The sequence below is a fragment of the Microtus ochrogaster genome, unplaced genomic scaffold, assembly GCF_000317375.1.
Source record: "Microtus ochrogaster isolate Prairie Vole_2 unplaced genomic scaffold, MicOch1.0 UNK1, whole genome shotgun sequence".
Taxonomy (NCBI): Eukaryota; Metazoa; Chordata; class Mammalia; order Rodentia; family Cricetidae; genus Microtus; species Microtus ochrogaster.
In genome coordinates, this window is record NW_004949099.1 from 38,564,430 (window position 1) to 38,583,981 (window position 19,552).

Below are 19,552 nucleotides of genomic sequence, written 5' to 3' on the forward strand. Positions count from 1 at the left end.
GAGAGAGAGAGAGAGAGAGAGAGAGAGAGAGAGAGAGAGAGAGATCTCATGCTGCTGTGACAAATCACTATGGACAAATGCAGTATCTTTAAACAGCACAAGTGTAGTACATTTTAGCTCTAGAAGTCAGAAAGTTGGTAGTGTTGCACTCCTGTGGAGATTTCAAGGGACAAAGACACTTTCTTGATTCTGGAGTCTGGCTGCACTCCTTGGCTTGTGGCCCCACCTCCCGTATTCAGTGAGTTGCTATTCAGTAGCCTTCCCACCCCTCCATGCTTCTGTTGGTCACAATGCCTTGCACACTCTGCCTCTTTCTGTCTCCTTGTTAGACTCCGTGGTTACATACAGCTCACCTCGATGGCTCAGGACAATTTCCTATCTCAAGATCTTAACCTAACAGTACCACGTTCCTTTGTCCTGGGGATTTCCCCATGTTCTGGACACTCTAAGCTGAGTACTTTATGAAGGAAAGAGGCTTATTCAACTCTTACGGTTGTTGGAGGTTGAAAGTGTAGGACTGGGTGGTTCCATCTGTTTGGTCTGTGGCAGGCATTGGCCTGGCTATGGCAGTGAGGAATTAAGGAACAGTAGACAGAAAAGGAAAAATGGCTACATACAGAGGGGTCACATATGAGAGAGGGACTCAGAGAGATTCAAGGGCCTAGCCTGATAAATCTTATTTTAATTAAAATTCAGTCTATCTATCTATCTATCTATCTATCTATCTATCTATCTATCTATCTATCTATCTCCCATTCACCACGTATGTATGTATGTATGTATGTATGTATGTATGTATGCATGTATCTATCTATCTATCTATCTATCTATCTATCTATCTATCTATCTATCTATCTATCTATCTGTGTGGGCATGTATGTGCCATGGTATGTAGAGGGCAGAGGACAACTTAATTCCCTCTAGGCCTCCTGCGTGGGTTCCAGGGATCGAATTCAGATCACCATGCTTGGCAGCTGATGCCTCTGTATCTGCTAAGCTACTTTATCTCCATTTCTAGGAAGAAACAACAAGAACAAAGCTCATATGGTGTGGGAACTGACTGGGGTCCTATGAGAATGACATCATCTGTTCTAAGGATGACATCACCAGTGACCCAATTGCATCTAACTAGGTCCCACCTGCTGAAGGTTACACCATCTCTCAGTGTCACACTGGGGACCCAAACTTTCAGAGAATAAGCCTTTGGGGGATCCAACTGCACACGGAAGCCATGTGAAAATTGTAGTCCCGAGTGGGGTAACACAGTCACAGTTCTCAGGTTCAGGACAGACATCTTTGGTGGAGCCAACAGTTTGCTTTCCATCACCACAGTGGAGATTGTGTTCTTATGGGGACATGACTTTAGACAGGTTAGCTTGATGAACCCTGTCTGATGCAGGAGTAGAGTCTTCATTGTAGTAGGAGCTGCAGGCTGTGTTCCTGCCGCCCCAGCTCCTGGTCGCCTGGCTAGCTTATGCCCTGAAATAACAACACACAAACTGTATTCTTTTAAACACTGCTTGGCCCATTAACTCTAGCCCTTACAGGCTAATTCTCATATCCTGATCAACCCATCTCTAATAATCTGTGTAGCATCAGTCTTACCGGGAAAGATTCAGCATATCTGACCTGGCAGCTTGCTTCATGGCATCTGCCTGGGAGAGGGGAGCATGGCCTCTGAACTCACTTCCTCTTCCTCCCAGCATTCTGTTCTGTTTACTCTTCCCACCTATGTTTTAACCTATGAGGCCAAGCAGTTTCTTTATTACTTAACCAATGACCTTCCTCCATCATTTCCCCTTTTTCTATTTAAACAAAAAGGAAAGGCTTTAACTTTAACATAGCAAAATTACATATAACAAAACAGTTATCAAGCAAGAATTACAGTTACAATATTTATATCTATTTTATCTTTTATCATAACAATGGAAAACTATAACTATAACTATCTATCTATTCTTCAACTCCATCAAAGACTCCAGAAGAATACAATATTACCTAAGCAAACAAAAAGTAAGCAACTTTCAAAACTCTAGAAATGACAGAGACATCTCGCTGCCTGTACAGTCACCCAAAGTTCCTCTGTACTGTTGGGGCATCCATCTTTGGCCTACAGGCCCATAGTATCCAGAGACATTTCCATGAAGCAGGAAATTTCAAAGTCAGTTCAGTCACTATCTGTTGTGTCCTGCAGAATGTCTTGCAGACTCCTTCATGAATCAGGAACCCCGAAAGACCATCTCACCTTTAGGCAAGTTCAGCAGTCCTCTTTCTGCGGGTTCTTTGTGTCCAGTTCATGCATCAATCCAGGCAAGAGCAGTTTCTTGCCCAAATGGCTATCAAACTCCATAAGGATCCTTTTCGATGCCCATCTTCTTCCTGAAGTAGATGGATGCTGCCAGGAGCAGACATGTCTCATTGCCATGAAAAACCCTAAGTTATTAAAATATTTTAAATGCCATATTCTGCAGTCTTTGAGAGATATGAAGAATGTCTATCTGAAATCTATCTATGCACATCTAGAAAATCTAAGTAACATGACTACACTTCATGGAAGAGAGGGAGTGAGGATGGTAAACACTGGGGGAGAGAAACTGGGGGGATGGAGTAGGATGTACAAGGACCCCGAGGCGGCTAAAGTTTCGAGAGTTTGACCAGGGAGACTGGTGGGTGAAGAGGAGGGTTTTCATTACCCAGGGCTCAGAGAGGCAGTGGCTATGCTGTGACTTTTGTCCAACTGGGAACCTTCTTAGATGCTCCGGAATGACTCACACCTGTGCCTATAAGCCAGTACTGCAGAAACGGATGAACTGGGTTCTGTCTGTGTATGGAGAGTAGGGTGGGTTTGTGATCACCGTTATCCCAGGTCCTTACTTGATGGTTTCTCTGTGATCAGGCTTGTGCTGGACTCAGTGCGCATGCCTGGCAAAAGAGGTGTATAGTTAGCCCTTCTGTGATGATCTTTCTCACGCTGTAGAATTTTAACCTGTTCCCCCGAACAAGCTGCGGTTCTCTGGGTAAGGGGACTTCCTGTCTGCTGCAGAGCAGGGCTGTCTTGTTTCCTCCTTAGTTCCTTCTCTCACGCATGCACAGTGGTGCTTGCTCCTATTTCAGCTTACAGGCTGACCAGGGAGGCTGATGATTCACAGAGGGACTCCGGGGTCAAGCTGCCTGCTGCCCTTGACCATGACGCTTGGGCACATCACCTCTCTCTGCGTCCTTGACTTTGAGATGGGTCAGTGCGGAAGTGCCGGGAAAGGCTGCATGAGGACAAGACTTTGCTGATCTCCTTCTTTCTTCCCTGGGTCTCTCTCCCTGTCTGCTTCCTCCTCCTTCCTCCGTTTCCCCCTCTTCTTCCTCCTCCTCTGATTTCTGACTCCTTGGTCACCTGGTACCTTCTTCCCCCGACCCAGAGAGTGTGCCAAGGTTTACAGTGTGTGTCCCCGCCCCTCACTCAGGATCAGGTTTGTGGCCTGTGCGGGAACTTTGATGGCATTCAGAACAATGACTTCACTAGCAGCAGCCTTCAGGTGGAGGAAGACCCTGTCGACTTCGGGAATTCCTGGAAAGTGAGCTCACAGTGTGCCGATGCAAGAAAGGTACATCCGGGGTCTCAGCAGATGAAGGGTTCCCCTATTCTCATGGCGGCTGTGGCGGCAGGAGCTATAGACAGTGGCAGAGTTGGGCTTTTGGCCTGAGTCCCTCCAACAAGGCTGCCTGATGTTCGGCCTCTCTGGTACTCTCTCCTGTTCCAGCTGTCGCTAGATGTTTCCCCGGCCACCTGCCATAACAACATCATGAAGCAGACGATGGTGGACTCATCCTGCAGAATCCTTACCAGCGACATCTTCCAGGGCTGCAACAGGCTGGTGAGGCTTTTTGCGGGTGGAGGGAGGCAGAGTGGTCAAAAAGATGTGTGACTTCCTTGACTGTGAATGTCTAATGTGAACACTACCTAGGCAGAGCCCTGAAATGATTCCTATTGAGAAACCATGGTAGCTTTCTGGGCTTCTAGCTGAGGGGGAACATGGGTAGTTTTTGAGGAAAGCAATGGCTGGCCAAGTACTTTTCCATACACAAGAAGTCTCTTGGTCTGAAGTTAGTTCTCTTTGCATGTATCCCGCCAGAGCCAGGGAATTCCTTCCTTGTCACCAGACCCAATCAGGACCCCCACAACCATCAACACACAAGAAAAGCAGCAAACCACTGCTTCAGACCCCAGTCCTCTTCTCATCCTAACTTCTCCTGGCCTTAACGCCAGAGATTTTGGGGGTCCTTGAATTTTTGGCATCCTTTTATTCCTCGGCCTCAAATGAGAGTGATGAGTTCTCTGGAGTTAGATGGACTTCTTTCTTTGGGCATTTGTGTGTGACACACACGCAAGCACAAATGCAGGCACATTCACAGGCATGCATGTAAGTATGTGTGATTATGTGTACACAAAAACACAGCCATGTGCACACACCTGTGCTATGCAGTACCATGAACATACGGAGGATGAGTTGAGTACATGTACCTCAGATCTTCAGCCTTCCAGAGATGTCCAGCCTGCCAGAGGTCTATGGTTTGCTAGTATCTGTGTTGGAAGAAGGAAGGCAGGGGGAAGGACTTGGGGCTCATGGGATGATGAAATGTTCTGGGAGCAGCAATTCGTTGGCTAATGAACGCATCTCCTTCTTAACTACTTTAAAAAGCCAAGAGGGTATAGTAGCATGTTTTGGAGACAATTAAAGTGAAGTGGTCAATGTGATTGATCATGCTTGTGGGCAGACACGCCTCCCTACAGGGAGACTTGGGATCAGGAACTAACAGAGCCCAGCCAGGCCCTATTGTCTAGCAGAGCTGCCCCATAGCTCCTCAGGGGGGCATCTTGTGTGTTCTGATTCATCGCTACATTTTGTTTGCTGCATTGAGGCAAGGACAGAGAGTGACCAATCTGTGTGTTTGTGTAAAAACACTCCACACTCATGGTTACAGGGAGGGACAGGCAGCTAGGCAGGTAGGTGGGAGACAGCAGAGGGAACCTTCTAGCAAATTCTGAGGGCATCTCAATATGCAGGAGAGGCTACCAGCCCTGCTTTTCTTAGTATTTCTTAGTGGAATCCAGATTAGAAACAAAGAAATTTTTGCCTCTTCATCCATTCATTCTCTAGGACCCATGTTCTACATTTCCTTGGTGCAGGAGCTCCCCACCCCATCCCCAGCACCCTAACCATAAGCCAGAGTTCTCACCCCAGGTTCAGGTTGGGGCCATGTGAGGTTCTTTTTTGTAGGTGGACCCTGAGCCATACCTTGACGTCTGCATTTATGACACTTGCTCCTGTGAGTCCATTGGGGACTGCACCTGTTTCTGTGACACCATCGCTGCCTATGCCCACGTGTGTGCCCAACACGGCCAGGTGGTAGCCTGGAGGACGCCCGCACTGTGCCGTGAGTTCCCAAGTCCCACAGTCTCAGATGCACTTTCCTATAAGTACCTAGGTCTGTGGGGAGGACGGGAGAGTACTCGTAGGGTGGAGAGGGCTGGCCCCAGTGCCCTGAGGCACAGGTGGAGGGGGATGAAGCGGCAGGGTGAGGAAGTTTATACTAAAGGAATAGTGGGGGCTGGAGAGATGGCTCAGTGGTTAAGAGCACTGGCTCCTCTTCCAGACGTCCTGAGTTCAATTCCCAGCAACCACATGGTGGCTCACAACCAACTGTAATGAGATCTGGCGCCCTCTTCTGGCATGCAGACATACATGGAGGCAGAATGTTGTATACATAATAAATAAATAAAATCTTTAAAAAAAAAGAAAACACTTTAAATCATAATATATATATATATATTTAAAAAATAAAAAAACTAAAGGAATAATGGAAATATGGGAGTTAAGATGGGGATGAAGGCATCTCCGTAAGAGTGAGGGGGACACGGATGCTGAAGAAGGTTAATATGTTGACAAGATTAAGGAATTCACAGTCAGACTGAGTAGGGTCGTGGAGTCAAGATGACTATGTGGAGACTTCTGGAGAAATCCTGGAGGAAGAGACACTGTTGTGTTGCTGAGGGTCACCTGGAGCTTCCAGGGTCACCACCTCTTTCTCTGTCTCCACAGCCCAGACCTGTGAAGAGAGGAACATTCGGGAAAATGGCTACGAGTGCGAGTGGCGCTATAACAGCTGTGCGCCTGCCTGCCCAGTCACCTGTCAGCACCCCGAGCCTCTGGCTTGCCCTGTGCAGTGTGTGGAGGGGTGCCATGCTCATTGCCCTTCAGGTGAGGCCTCTCCTTGGCTCGAGCAAGATGGAGGAACGGGCTCTTAGGTGTATTCCTTTTGCTTCAGCTTGGCCTCCTCTGTCCGGGGGTATCTCCTGCCGCCCCATCACTGGACCTCAAGCAAGTCTGATTGCCTGGATCTCTGTATCAAAGCCAGGCCGGCTCTGAGTTTTGCCACGTTAGGGTTGTCTCACCTGCCCTTTGTGCTCTGATGCCCGTGTGCTCTTTCGCTTAGCTTCACCCCATTCCTCCTGAAAATCCCTTTTATTTCTGGGTTTATCACATAGAACAGTCAATTCTTTTTTCCCTCCCTCTCTTCCTCCCTCCCTCCTTCCTTCCCTGTAAAGTCTTTCTGTATAGCTCAGGCTGGCTTCAAACTTGCTATCCTTTTGCCTCAGCCTCCTGGGTTAAAGAGAGCAGCACTTTCCAGCAGAACTTGCTGCAGTGGCAGCAACATTCTGGTCAATGCAGTGATGGCTAGTGGGTGTGAGGAAAAGGCCTCTTTATTTCTTTGAATTATGACTCATTTACATAGAAGTAGCCTCATGGCATGTCATGTTAGACAGACTAGCTCTAAAGTTATTGAGTTCACTCTTGAGAGGAGCTAGCCGAGCCCAGACACTCCCCAGCTGTTTGGAGGTAAGATTTCATTTGTCTTAGGGCTTGGGAAGGGAAGAGATGTGTAGGAAGCCCCATCCCAGCTTTCCAGAGGGGCAGACAAGGTGCCAAAGAAGAAGGATGCTTCCTGTGTGGTGAGGTGACCGCCTGGGAGCTTAGAGAGTGGGTTTCTGGGACAGGTTCCTTCAGTGGCAGGTGGACCTACCTGATTGATATGAGAGGTGGGCTCCTAACGTGGTGTGTTGTGCAGGGAGAATCCTGGATGAACTTCTGCAGACCTGTGTGGACCCCCAAGACTGCCCTGTGTGTGAGGTGGCTGGTCGACGTTTGGCCCCTGGAAAGAAAATTACCTTGAACCCTGATGACCCTGCACACTGTCAGAATTGGTAAAGCAGAGTTCTTGACTGGCTGTTCCCCATGCTGGCTCTCAGAACCTGGGCCCTGGAAAACACCTCAGGGCACCATGGACTGAGGCTGAGTTTAATTAGCTCATCCATGCACCCATGCACCTGTGTATCCATCCATCCACTCATTCACCCATCCATCCATCCATCCATCCATCCATCCATCCATCCATCCATCCACCTACCCATCCACACACCCATCCACCCATCCACTCACCCATCCACCCATCCATTCATCCATCCATCTATCCACTCATCCACCAATCCATCCATCCATCCATCCATCCATCCATCCATCCATCCATCCATCCGTCCTCCCACTCACCCACCACCCATCCATCAACCCACTCACCAATCATCCATCCATCCACCCACCCGTCCATCAACCTACTCACCCACCCATTCATCCATCCCTTTACTGTGCTGTTGAGTTTTGTTTCTGGAACCTGATTCTCTTTCTTGAAGAGATTCTCCCCCCCTCCCCCAGTATTTGTTAAAGACTTTTTGTTTTGTTTGTGGAAAATACACATTTTGGGGGATGGAATATAATATCCTAACACACGTATGTAGCATGTATGGCCAAGCAATGGCAGTTAGTATTTCTACTTCACTATGTAAGTGGGCATCACATCCAATCTGAGGACCAGTATCTACGGATATTAAGCATTTTGGGAGATTTGTGAATGTAGGAAGGAAAAGAGAGATGGGGTCCTTGGCCCTAAGTGTAACACAAGCATCTTAGGGCTGTGGTCCAGGCCGCAGGACGTGGCTTTTCAGAGCTGAGAGGGAAGACAGTCACTGCTACCTTGGGCTCTTGCTGGAACAAACTCTGGGAACCTGGCTTTGGGGAGGAGAGGAGTCCTGAGGCGGATTCCTGGGTTTTCTGAAGTCCTGCCCTTAGGTCGGGAACATTTATTAAAACGATCACACAGTCAGCACCACTCCCTGACACCAATCAAGAATAATGGGAGCCTCAACTTGAGAACCTTAAGTCACTGGGGAGGGGTTGCGGCCACAGCTGCCATAGCCAGATCCTGCCGCCACCATCTGCACAAACAAGAGCAAGCACTGCCCAGGGTGAATTTTCTAGCAAGCACAGGAAACCAGAAAGTATGTCACTCATGCACCGTTAACCAAGGATGGAGGCAATAAATCGCAGGATTAGGAGGAGGTAGGAACTGACTTCCCGGTAAGATCCCACCCAGCTTCATTGTGCTGAAACAGACCTGAGGAGTAAGGAAAGGGTGTTCACTGCAAGCTTACTTAGGGTGTCCAGCTCGAAGGGCATGGAAGCTCCAGGCGCCTCATGTCTCTTCAGCTGGCCTGCAGAGAGGGGCAGCTGTTACTGCCCACGATGTGCACAAGTTTCAAAGTTGGGGACATTGGCTGGCAGTGAGACCATGGGACCGGCTCAGGGTTTAGGTCACCTTCTCAGATTTATTGTAAAGACTGAAGACCAAGGGTGCAGAATGGAGGAGACCCCATCCTGTGGGGATCCCCACCATAGCACATCTTCATTTTCTCTGTGGACTGGCCTGTTCCTTTACTTTCTAGAACACGGCAAAAGGCTACAGTGATTAGAAAAGCCTGGAAGGTTGTCTGATACTCTAGAAATTCGTGGACTAGGTGATGATTCAACACAAACTGTGGGTATCCTGGGGCGGGGCTGAGGGCTAGCCAGTTCTTGGTAGACACTCTGTGTTCACCATCTGCCTGTGGGCAGAAGAGATGGTGGTGTTACTGTCACTTCCCGGAGCCACCACACCTAGCCCTCCCACGGTCTTTTCTTCTGCTAGATGAAATGGCAGGGTTTTAAACTTTCATTCATCTTTCTAAAATCTTACTCTAGTTTTTTTCTTCTTTTCCTTAAGGCCTGACATAATTAAACATGCATCAAAATCCATACAGCTTAAATTCCAATAACATCTATAATGGTTTCTAATGTAAGCCATTTATCTCCAGTGGAACATTTACAAGTTCCGGCATGTGCCAACATTTTAGAAAGATATTTGTCCTTGGAGACACTTATAAGAAGGTTTGGATTATAATTAAATATTAATATGGTTGGAGACATAGATTGGAAAGAAGTCAACATTAAATGGCTGTGGAGGGCTTAGAACAACAAAGACTGTTTTTCAGTTTCTAAGATGGATTAAAGCCTTAAGGAAGGCTCTGCTTCCTCCCCTCTCTCGTGAGTGTGCATGCATGCGTGTGTGTGTGTGTGTGTGTGTGTGTGCGTGCGCATGCACGCATGCTTGTGTGTTGAAGACACACTTGGGAACAAATGTCAAAAGTGACATCTCATTAGGGTGAAAGGCCCTCAGTGGGAGCAGATGGGAGGTTCTATAGTGGACCCGTGAGATGGTCCTACCTGCCCACTGGTTCTTTCTGAATTATTTTAGTTTCTTTCCCTTCTGCCACAGTCATTGCGATGGTGTCAACCTTACCTGTGAAGCTTGCCGGGAGCCTGGAGGCCTGGCGGTACCCCCAACAGACGCCCCGGTCAGTTCTACCACCCCATATGTTGAGGACACCCCTGAGCCACCTCTGCACAGCTTCTACTGCAGCAAGCTCCTAGATCTTGTCTTCCTGCTGGATGGCTCCTCCAGGCTTTCCGAGGCTGAGTTTGAAGTACTCAAGACTTTTGTGGTGGGCATGATGGAGAGGCTGCACATCTCCCAGAGGCGCATTCGTGTGGCGGTGGTTGAGTACCACGATGGGTCCCATGCCTACATTGACCTCACAGCCCGCAAAAGGCCCTCAGAGCTTCGGCGCATTGCCAGCCAGGTGAAGTATGCAGGTAGCCAGGTGGCCTCTACCAGCGAGGTTTTGAAGTACACAATGTTCCAGATCTTTGGCAAAGTTGATCGCCCCGAAGCCTCCCGCATCGCTCTGCTTCTAACGGCTAGCCAGGAGCCACCACGCCTGGCCAGGAATTTGGTCCGCTATGTCCAGGGCCTGAAGAAGAAGAAGGTCAGTGTGATCCCGGTGGGCATTGGGCCACATGCCAGTCTCAAGCAGATCCGCCTCATTGAGAAGCAGGCCCCCGAAAACAAGGCCTTTCTGCTCAGTGGGGTGGATGAACTGGAGCAGAGAAGGGATGAGATAATCAACTACCTCTGTGACCTTGCCCCTGAGGCCCAGGCTCCTACTCAGCCACCCCAGGTAGCACAAATCACTACGGGTCCAGGGATCCTTGGGATTTCATCACCTGGACCTAAGCGGAAGTCCATGGTTCTGGATGTGGTCTTTGTCCTGGAGGGATCAGACGAAATTGGTGAAGCCAACTTCAATAAGAGCAAGGAGTTCCTGGAGGAGGTGATACAGCGCATGGATGTGGGCCAGCAGGGCATCCACATCTCGGTGCTGCAGTATTCATACAAGGTGACCGTGGAATACACCTTCAATGAGGCCCAGACCAAGGACGATGTGCTGCGGCACGTGCGGGAGATCCGTTACCACGGTGGCAACAGGACCAACACGGCGCAGGCCCTACAGTACCTTTCTGAGCACAGCTTCTCTCCCAGCCAGGGGGACCGGAAGCAGGCACCTAATCTCGTCTACATGGTCACAGGGAACCCTGCCTCGGATGAGATCAAGAGGATGCCTGGAGACATCCAGGTGGTACCCATTGGGGTGGGTCCCCATGCCAACCCACAGGAACTGGAGAGAATTGGCTGGCCCCACGCTCCCATCTTCATCCGAGACTTTGAGACACTTCCCCGAGAGGCTCCTGACTTGGTCCTGCAGAGATGCTGCTCCAGGGAGGGGCTGCAGCTGCCCACCCTCTCCCCCACTCCTGGTACGCTGGTACCCTGTGTGTGATGGCCGAGGCACTGTGTGCCTCTGATGGTGCCAGAAGCCCTGGGTTCTAATGCTATCTTCCTAGCTCACAGTCCTGCCTCACCCTGCCTGTGTTTCTCCTTTTCTTCCAGGAAGAGAGTTGAACTGTTATTCCTTGGGTGAGAAGGATCTTTTCTTATTGCCCAGGCTTGTAAATTCAGTGGTAGTAGGGGCCCATTGTTACAATTTAAATAATACAGGGAATGCATAGAAAAATTGCAAGTCTTAATCTACCCCACACCCAGTCCAGACTCACTTTCTGCCTGGCAGCTAACTTCTGCTAGTTTTGGTGATGGTTACTTCTCTTTAGGGTCATGTTGATGCCTGGAATTATTCCAAGTATCTTATGTTCTTGGAGGCAAAGCTGTGGGCCTGGGGGGGGGCAGTCAGGAAAGAGGTGTAGATTAAACAGACAGATCCAGACCCAGAGTCCAGAACTGCCACTCAGTGGCTGACGATTTTGGGCTTGCCATGCTCCCTGTCTATGAAGTGCGGATAGTAGCAACTATTTGTGAAATGATTGACACAGCATCTAGCAGGCGGTGAAGACGCAAAACGTGCTGCTGTTGCTGTTGCTGTTTTTTTTTTCTTTGTTTTGAGTCAGGGTCTCACTAAGTGACCCTGACTGACCTGGAACTCTCCATGTAGACCAGGCATGACTCAAACTCACGGAGATCCTCCTGCCTCTGCCTCTGAGGGCTGGGATTAAACTGTTGCCTTCTTAATTTATATCAGTGTCAAACCAGTATCTAGTTTGATTGTTTCTATGCTGAGACTAAAGATTGAACCTACGGCTTGGTCTGAGCTGGGCAAGTGCCCTATCATGGAGCCACCTAGCCCTCTCTTCCTTTCCCTTTTGAGACAGGATCTTACAAAGCTGCCCAGACTGACCTGAAGCTCATGCTGCCCCAAGCAGGCCTTACAAGCTGCAGCCCTCCTGAGGAGCTAGGATGACAAGCTGGTGTCGCTAAAGCAGAAGAACCAGCTGCTTTTACTGTCTCTCCATCCCTGCACTCAGTCCTGGTTTTTGTTTTATTTAGTTTATATTGCTTTATTTTTTTTTTCTGCTAATAAGAGAAGTAACTGTGCTAACTGTGTTGTTTGCCTTGGCGTTAGCATACGTTCTGTCCGAGTTTTCTCATGATACAGCTTCCTTCTCTTCCATGTACAGAAGCCACATTTTCATGACCCCTTCAAAGGTCACAAGGCTCTTTCCCGTTACACACTATACTATGTCTTTCCCCTTATTTATCCAGGTTTAGACCCAGTAACAAGAAGTCCATTTCCTTATTAATTGCTTTAGTTATTGTTTAGTTAATTCTCACAATCATGGGTCTTACAATGACATTTTCATATATAGAGATTTCTGACTCCCTTGCTCCCCACACAGCCCCACTTACTTTTCCTGCTTTTGAGAGTGCAGCCCCTTCCTTCCGTTTGCAGGCATGGCAGGCCTGTGGGTGGGACTGGAATCTTTTCAATGTCTCTCAATCTACAGAACTCAGATGCAGGAACTGCCTCCTCTGCCCCTCTAACTGTCCCAGTCCCATGCTGTGACCTCAGTGGTAAATGCCCCTCTACTTGGTGTAGCCATGTGCTCAGTGCTGCCCTGAGGAGCCACTGGCTGTGCTGGTGGCTGACGGCTGCTCTTCTGTTGGCACCGTGTACTCATCTTCTTGTTCCTCTTGGCAGACTGCAGCCAACCCCTGGATGTGGTCCTCCTCCTGGATGGCTCCTCCGGTTTGCCAGAGTCTTACTTTGATACCATGAAGAGTTTTGCCAAGGCTTTCATTTCAAAGGCCAACATTGGTGAGTGATGCCCCCGAGGCTGCAGGTAGGAGCTGCTCTTCCTGGGGTCCACTTTCTTCTAAATGTCTCCCCTTTTCTCTTCTGTTAGGGCCCCACCTTACTCAGGTGTCCGTCATGCAGTATGGAAGCATCAATACCATCGACATACCATGGAATGTGGCCCAGGAGAAAGCCCACCTACTGAGTCTGGTGGACCTCATGCAGCGGGAGGGTGGCCCCAGCCAAGTTGGTAATGCTGGACCCACAAGCTAGATGGAAAATCTGCATTCTGGTTCTGATCTTGACTTTAGGGACCGGATGATCTTGGCCAGTAACTTTAATCCTTGGCCTGAGTTTCTTCTTTTGGATGGCAAGGAGTTAGATGGTCCCCTGGGTCTCTTCCTTGTCCCAAGTGTTGCTCTGAGTCATAACTGTTCATCTTTTGAATTCACTGAGGGTCCACTTTAAGCCCAATACTCAGAGGGTTTAGAAAACCCACTCCTTGTGCTCAGTCCAGACTTAGACCATTCTTCTTCCTCAGGGGATGCTCTGGCCTTTGCCGTGCGCTATGTAACTTCACAAATCCACGGAGCCAGGCCTGGAGCCTCCAAAGCAGTGGTCATCCTCATCATGGACACCTCCTTGGATTCAGTGGACACAGCAGCGGATGCTGCCACATCCAACCGTAAGTGTCTGTTGCTCAATCCTGAGATCCCGCTGAAAGGCTGGATGCGTGGGTAGGTGGGCATCCCCCCCCCCCCGTCTCTTGCAGTGGTGGGCACTTAACCCTGGGTCTTGCAGACATTAGGCAAGCACTCTACTACTGAGCTGGGTCCCCAGCCTCTTCTTTTCACACTCATCCCTTTGAGTGATCTCTTTCAGGGTCACGGGTCTAAAAATATTTATGGACCACTGATCTTGACATTGCTGTCTCAGACTTCTGACCTCACTTAGCCTAGATCTGACACACAGTTCATCAGTAACTCTACTCCTGCTGCATCCCCACAATTCCTTCTCCAGTCATCTTTTCCATTCTTTGAAGCTATACAGGTTAGAAATCCCAGCCCCTGTGGGGTCCCCCCTTTCTCTCAAACGTAACCAATCAAATAGCCAAATCTTCAGAAAATACTGAGACTCATTCTACTGCGTGCCAACACCACCACCTCACACCCAAGAGACAGGGACAGCCTTCTAAGTGGGACCCCAGCTCCCATCCTCATAGCTTATACTCAGCACGGCAGCTGGACAGACGAGCTCCTGCCATCCCTCCGTGGTCTTGGCTTTCTGTTTCCTTCGGAGAAGACATTGGGTTGGTGCTGTGTCCGGTGAGGGTTTGCACACTGCAGACCTCATGTCCTCTCGTGCATGCTCTATGTTCTGTTTCCACTCTGGCCTTTTATATTTGCCACACTCTCCGTGTGGGGCATTTCTTGCCCAGCTGTGTTCTCGGCACCTTCATGACTTCTCCAGGCTGTCTTAGTTAGGGTTCACTATTGCTGTGACCAGACACCACCAACACTCTTAGGAAGAAAACATTTGATTGAGGGTGGTGTCCATTATGGTCATGACAGGGAACAGGGTGGCATGCAGGCAGACAAGGTGCTGGAGCTGAGAGAGCTACGTCTTGCAGACAATAGGAAGTCAACTGACTGTCACATTGAGTGAAACCTGAGGAAAAGATGTCGAAGCCCACCCCTACAGTAACATGCTTCCTCCAACAAGGCCACACCTCCTAATAGTGCCACTCCCTTTGTGGGCCATTTCAAACCACCACACAGGTCTTTCCCCATGAAATGATTATTTTTTTCCCCTCTGCATTTCCCCTGCTTCTCATTTCATAGTTTCTTCCAAGCATCTGTCTACACCTGAATGTGCCATTTACTATTTTGTGTGTGCGCTGTTTGCATTCCTCTAGTGTTAGCCATGGAGACAGGAGACGGGGGGCTTTAATCTGCTTGGCTCACTGCTGTATCCCCTTTGCTGAGAAGGGAGCCTGAGGAACAGGAGCAGCTCACAGTATGTGCTGCCTGTGTGCACCTCTCCCTCGCAGGCTTGCCGTGTGTGTGGCCTGCATCGCAGGGGCTCTGCATAGTGCTAGATGCAGTGTGTATGTTGTTCTCATCTGACCTAGACCCTTTCTCATTGCTTGGCTAATTTAGGAGTGGCAGTGTTCCCCATTGGGGTTGGGGATCGTTACGATGAAGCCCAGCTGAGGATCTTGGCAGGCCCAGGGGCCAACTCCAACGTGGTAAAGTTCCAGCAGGTTGAAGACCTCCCCACCCTCGTTACCCTGGGCAATTCCTTCTTCCATAAACTATGCTCTGGTAAGTTGTCTGATATATGTTTTTTTCCAGTTCTCATACAACTACTGCCACCATGACCACTACTAAACCAGAAAGCGAATAAAAGCCAAACTACCACTCTGGTGACTCAAGGATGCTGATGTATAAAATTTAGTCTTAAATGAAGATTGCCATATGATTCAGAACTTTCACATTGCTTGCTGAAGGCATATACTGTCACCTCCAGGGGGCTCTGGAAAAGTTTCTGTGCACCATCCTGCTTCTTTGAAATGTCCATCCAACTTTTTAAGCAGAAGCAGAAGTCCTGGCTTGTTTGTCCTGGGACTTTGGATGTAAGAATTGGGAGATCTAAGCAAGGAACCCCAGCATCCTACAGGTCATGCTCCTATATTTGCTGTATACACACACACACACACACACACACACACACACACACACACACACACACAGGACTTTAGAAATACGTCATCGAAGCCAATATTGAAGGACCACAGGTTAAATTGATTCTAGGTTAGAAACATGTTTTGTTTTCTGGCCTGGTGTATATATTAATGTAGTTATTATTTTTTATGATTTATTTAACTTGATTTTATGTGCATTGGTGTGAGGGTATCAGATCCCCTGGAACTGGAGTTACAGATGGTTGTGAGCTGCCATGTGGGTGCTGGGAATTGAACTTGGGTCCTCTGGAAGAGCAGCCAGTGCTCTTAACCATTGAGCCGTCGCTCCAGCCCCTGTAAATAGTTTTAAATTAAAACCTTCTGCAGAGTTACAGACCTTTCCTTATAGATGGTAGCTACCTTGGCAGCAACCATGAAGTATATCTCTTTCAAGTTTTATGGATCTTGCTTCACCCCCCCCCCCCCCATATCTACTGCTGGCAAGCATGAAAGTTACTGCATGTGATAGCTATCATTATCATAATTATTAATTATCATAAAGTACATCTGAAGGACCATAAGATTGTCACCTCCTTGTTTACTCATATTGTCAATATGAAGCCCACTCAGATTCTTTTTAGAGTTATGTTGACTAGCAGATGTAGTGTGTTAACTAACAGATGTTGTGTGTTAACTAACAGATGTTGTGTATTGACTAGCAGATGTTGTGCATTGACTAGCAGATGTCGTGCACTGGCTTGCAAATGTTGTGTGTTGACTAGCAGATGTTTTGTGTTGACTAGCAGATGTGTGTTGACTAGCAGATGTTGTGTGTTGACTTGCAGATGTTGTGTGTTGACTTTCAGATGTCGTGTGTTGACTTGCAGATGTCATGAGTTGACTTACAGATATAACTGACTAGCAGATGTTGTGCATTGACTAGCAGATGTTATGTGTTGACTAGTAGATGTTATGTGTTGACTAGCAGATATGTGTTGACTAGCAGATGTGGTACATTGACTAGTAGATGTGCATTGACTAGCAGATGTTGTGTGTTGACTAGCAGATATCATGCATTGTCTTGCAGATTTTGAGCATTGACTAGCAGATTTTGTGCATTGACTAGCAGATTTTGTGCATTGACCTGCAGATGTCATGCATTAACTAGCAGATGTTGTGTGCTGACTAGCAGATGTTGTGCATTGACTAGCAGATGCCATGTGTTGACTTGCAGATGTCGTGCATTAACTAGCAGATGTTGTGCATTGACTAGCAGATGTGTGTTGAGTAGCAAATGTGAATGGTTTAGAATTCTTGGTTGTAGGTGATTACTCAAGTTTTTCTATGTCCGTTTCAGGGTTTTCTGGAGTTTGTGTGGACGAGGACGGGAATGAGAAGAAGGTAAGTCCCTTCCTGTTGATTTGGGGGAAAGGTTAGAAATAAATGTTGGGGGCCTTTGTTCTTATTGACTAGTTTTACCCTGGTTGGTTTTAGCCTCATTTTCCTGCTTGTTTTTAGTCTATTTTGAGGCAAATCTCATGTAGAGCCTCCTTAACGTAAGGCTGTGGTCCAGCCCTGGCCCATCTTCAGAGGCAGGCAGTGACATGGTGGGTGGATTTAGATTTAGTGTGACTCATCTTGATCCTTTCTCAAATCTGTTTTCTCTTTTTGAAGCCTGGGGATGTCTGGACCTTGCCAGATCAATGCCATACAGTGACCTGCTTGCCAAATGGCCAGACTTTGCTGCAGAGTCACAGAGTCAACTGTGACCATGGCCCCAGGCCTTCATGTTCCAACAACCAGTCCCCTATTCGAGTGGAGGAGACCTGTGGCTGCCGGTGGACCTGCCCTTGTGAGTCCTTCATTTCCCTAGTCTAGATTGTGTAGAGGGGCAGGTTTTTAACTCACTGTGTAGGCAACAGTGTGGAAGGGGATAGGTGGAAGTACCCCTGCCTCACAACATTCCTGCCCTGTCTTGCCTTTTCTCCTTCCCTCCAATGGCATCTGGATGTGTTTTCACAGAGTCTTGGAAATCCATAGACAGATGTATTTTCCCAGAACTGCAGAAACTTGTTTTTCTGAGGTTCTAATTCAACTTGGCCATTTCAAGTCAATCCTTAAGAATGTATATCATTGGGATGTCAGAAGTATAGCAGCATGCCCAAGGCATCTCCAGAGTCCTCCCGAGTCACACCTATAGTTGTATGGGACTGCATGCAACTGTATGTTATCAGGTGGCCTGGTATAAGAGCTGGACCCAGGTTCATCCCCTGTAAACCTTGGTGAATACTCATCAGGGAGGGGCAGCCCTCTGCCTCATGGTTGGAAATGGCTTCTGTGATGATCTGTTCTCAACAATGGAAACAGACATAAAGGTTGGATGCCATCAGGGCTGTGGTTCGCAATCTCACTTGCCCTTTAGGATGTATGTGAGGGGGCAACATTTCCCTTCTGTCATAGATGAAAATGTCTCAGAGTCCATGCCATCTCTTTTATTTATAAAGAATTCTATGGTCAGACAGTCTCAGTTGGTAACTAGGTGGCTGTGTAATAACTGAAACTTGGCACTCCATTAGAGTTTAGATACCTGCTCAGATGCAGCTGCTACTGCCTGCCTTTGGGGAAAAGAGTGTGGACAGCTTCTCTCATAGCTGGGAGCACAGCGAAGGGGATGGATGGGCTCAGAAGGTCACACGGGACTGCGCATGAGCTCTTTTGAGGCTTTCCTGAAGACCTGCCCTGGGCTTCTGTTCCCAGGCCTGGAAGGCTGCTATTTCTTCACAAAGTTTCTGATGCCTTTGTCTTCAGTCTGTCTTGAATCCCTCAACTTCAGAGTCCTTTCTTTCTTTGACAGAAATTCTCTTAGAAAGCATCACTTTGAACACAGCCCCTTGGCCATCCTTCCTAGCTCCTATCCAGTCTCCAAGATTAGTCCGGCCCTTATCCCACCTCTGGGACAGAGCTACTGATTCTTCTCAAACATCAGTAAGCGTCCTCTTGCTTTCTGGCCACGTGTGACCAGAAGATCCCTCAGGCAAGAATCAGACACTGGTCCTGAATTCCCTATGACTGACTGGGATGCAAACTTAGCTCCTGCCTCCCGAGAGTCCCATTCACTGGGTGTGACCCTCCTATTTCTCCCTATTAGGGAATGGGCAACAAAGGATTTATCCTGTCAAGACAGTCTCGGTCTAGTACTAATACCCCCTCCTTTTGTACCCACGGGTGAAAGGCATCAAGTGACAAAGCTATATTGGGGGTATTAAATAACTTTAAAATTGAAAGCTCCTTCTGACTTTAGAAGTCTGTCTTAAAACAGTTCTGTTGGTGGATATTCATTGTACATAGTGGTAGCATTCACAAAGCCTCTGCCCCCAGTTCTAGCATCCACTGATGATTGTTGGTTTGGTTTTTTGTATTGTTAGTCCAGTCGGGAGGGATTTCAATTCCTATCATCCATACCATATATGTTAGTTAGAATTCTGTCAAAAGAACTTTATCACATCTCTAATTAGTTAATTAATCAATCAATCAGAATAACTATTTGTGCTCACGCAGCCATGCCATGGATTCTTGCCTTTCTCTACTCTGTGTACGAGTTGGCTACCGTCAGTTGTTTTCTTGCTTCATTGGTCCGAGCTGTGGCTCTTGGGCATCTGTTTGATTTGATCTGAGTCCTTTTGGCATCTTTCATACTTGATCTTTTTCAGACAGCATAAATCTTGGATCTCATCGTCCAATCCTAATCATAGAATTCATGTAATATCACTCTAGAGTCAGTATGAAGAACAAGTCCCCCAGCCAAAGCATTTGTGTGCCGTCCTTTCTGCACTGAGTCTCAGAGTGAGATTTGGTTTTCCCAAGTTATTTACATTAGCTCCCTCCCTTTGCCCTTCAGTGGCTATGCTGTTTATTAGGTTTTTTTTTTTTTTTTTTTTTTTTTTTTACGAGATTAAGCATGG

The 19,552-nt window shown here is 47.9% G+C and overlaps 1 protein-coding gene across 1 annotated transcript in view; it reads left to right on the forward strand.

Moving 5' to 3' along the window:
• Positions 1-19,552, forward strand: part of Vwf (von Willebrand factor) — a 147,916-nt gene that overhangs the window by 90,005 nt on the left and 38,359 nt on the right. The window contains exons 23-34 of the mRNA XM_005365251.2: positions 3,459-3,599; positions 3,756-3,869; positions 5,274-5,430; positions 6,096-6,254; positions 7,123-7,258; positions 9,700-11,078; positions 12,812-12,928; positions 13,017-13,157; positions 13,449-13,592; positions 15,067-15,231; positions 16,948-16,991; positions 17,265-17,442. Coding sequence (XP_005365308.1) covers positions 3,459-3,599; positions 3,756-3,869; positions 5,274-5,430; positions 6,096-6,254; positions 7,123-7,258; positions 9,700-11,078; positions 12,812-12,928; positions 13,017-13,157; positions 13,449-13,592; positions 15,067-15,231; positions 16,948-16,991; positions 17,265-17,442 — 2,875 coding nt within the window. The remainder of the gene's footprint in view (positions 1-3,458; positions 3,600-3,755; positions 3,870-5,273; positions 5,431-6,095; positions 6,255-7,122; positions 7,259-9,699; positions 11,079-12,811; positions 12,929-13,016; positions 13,158-13,448; positions 13,593-15,066; positions 15,232-16,947; positions 16,992-17,264; positions 17,443-19,552) is intronic.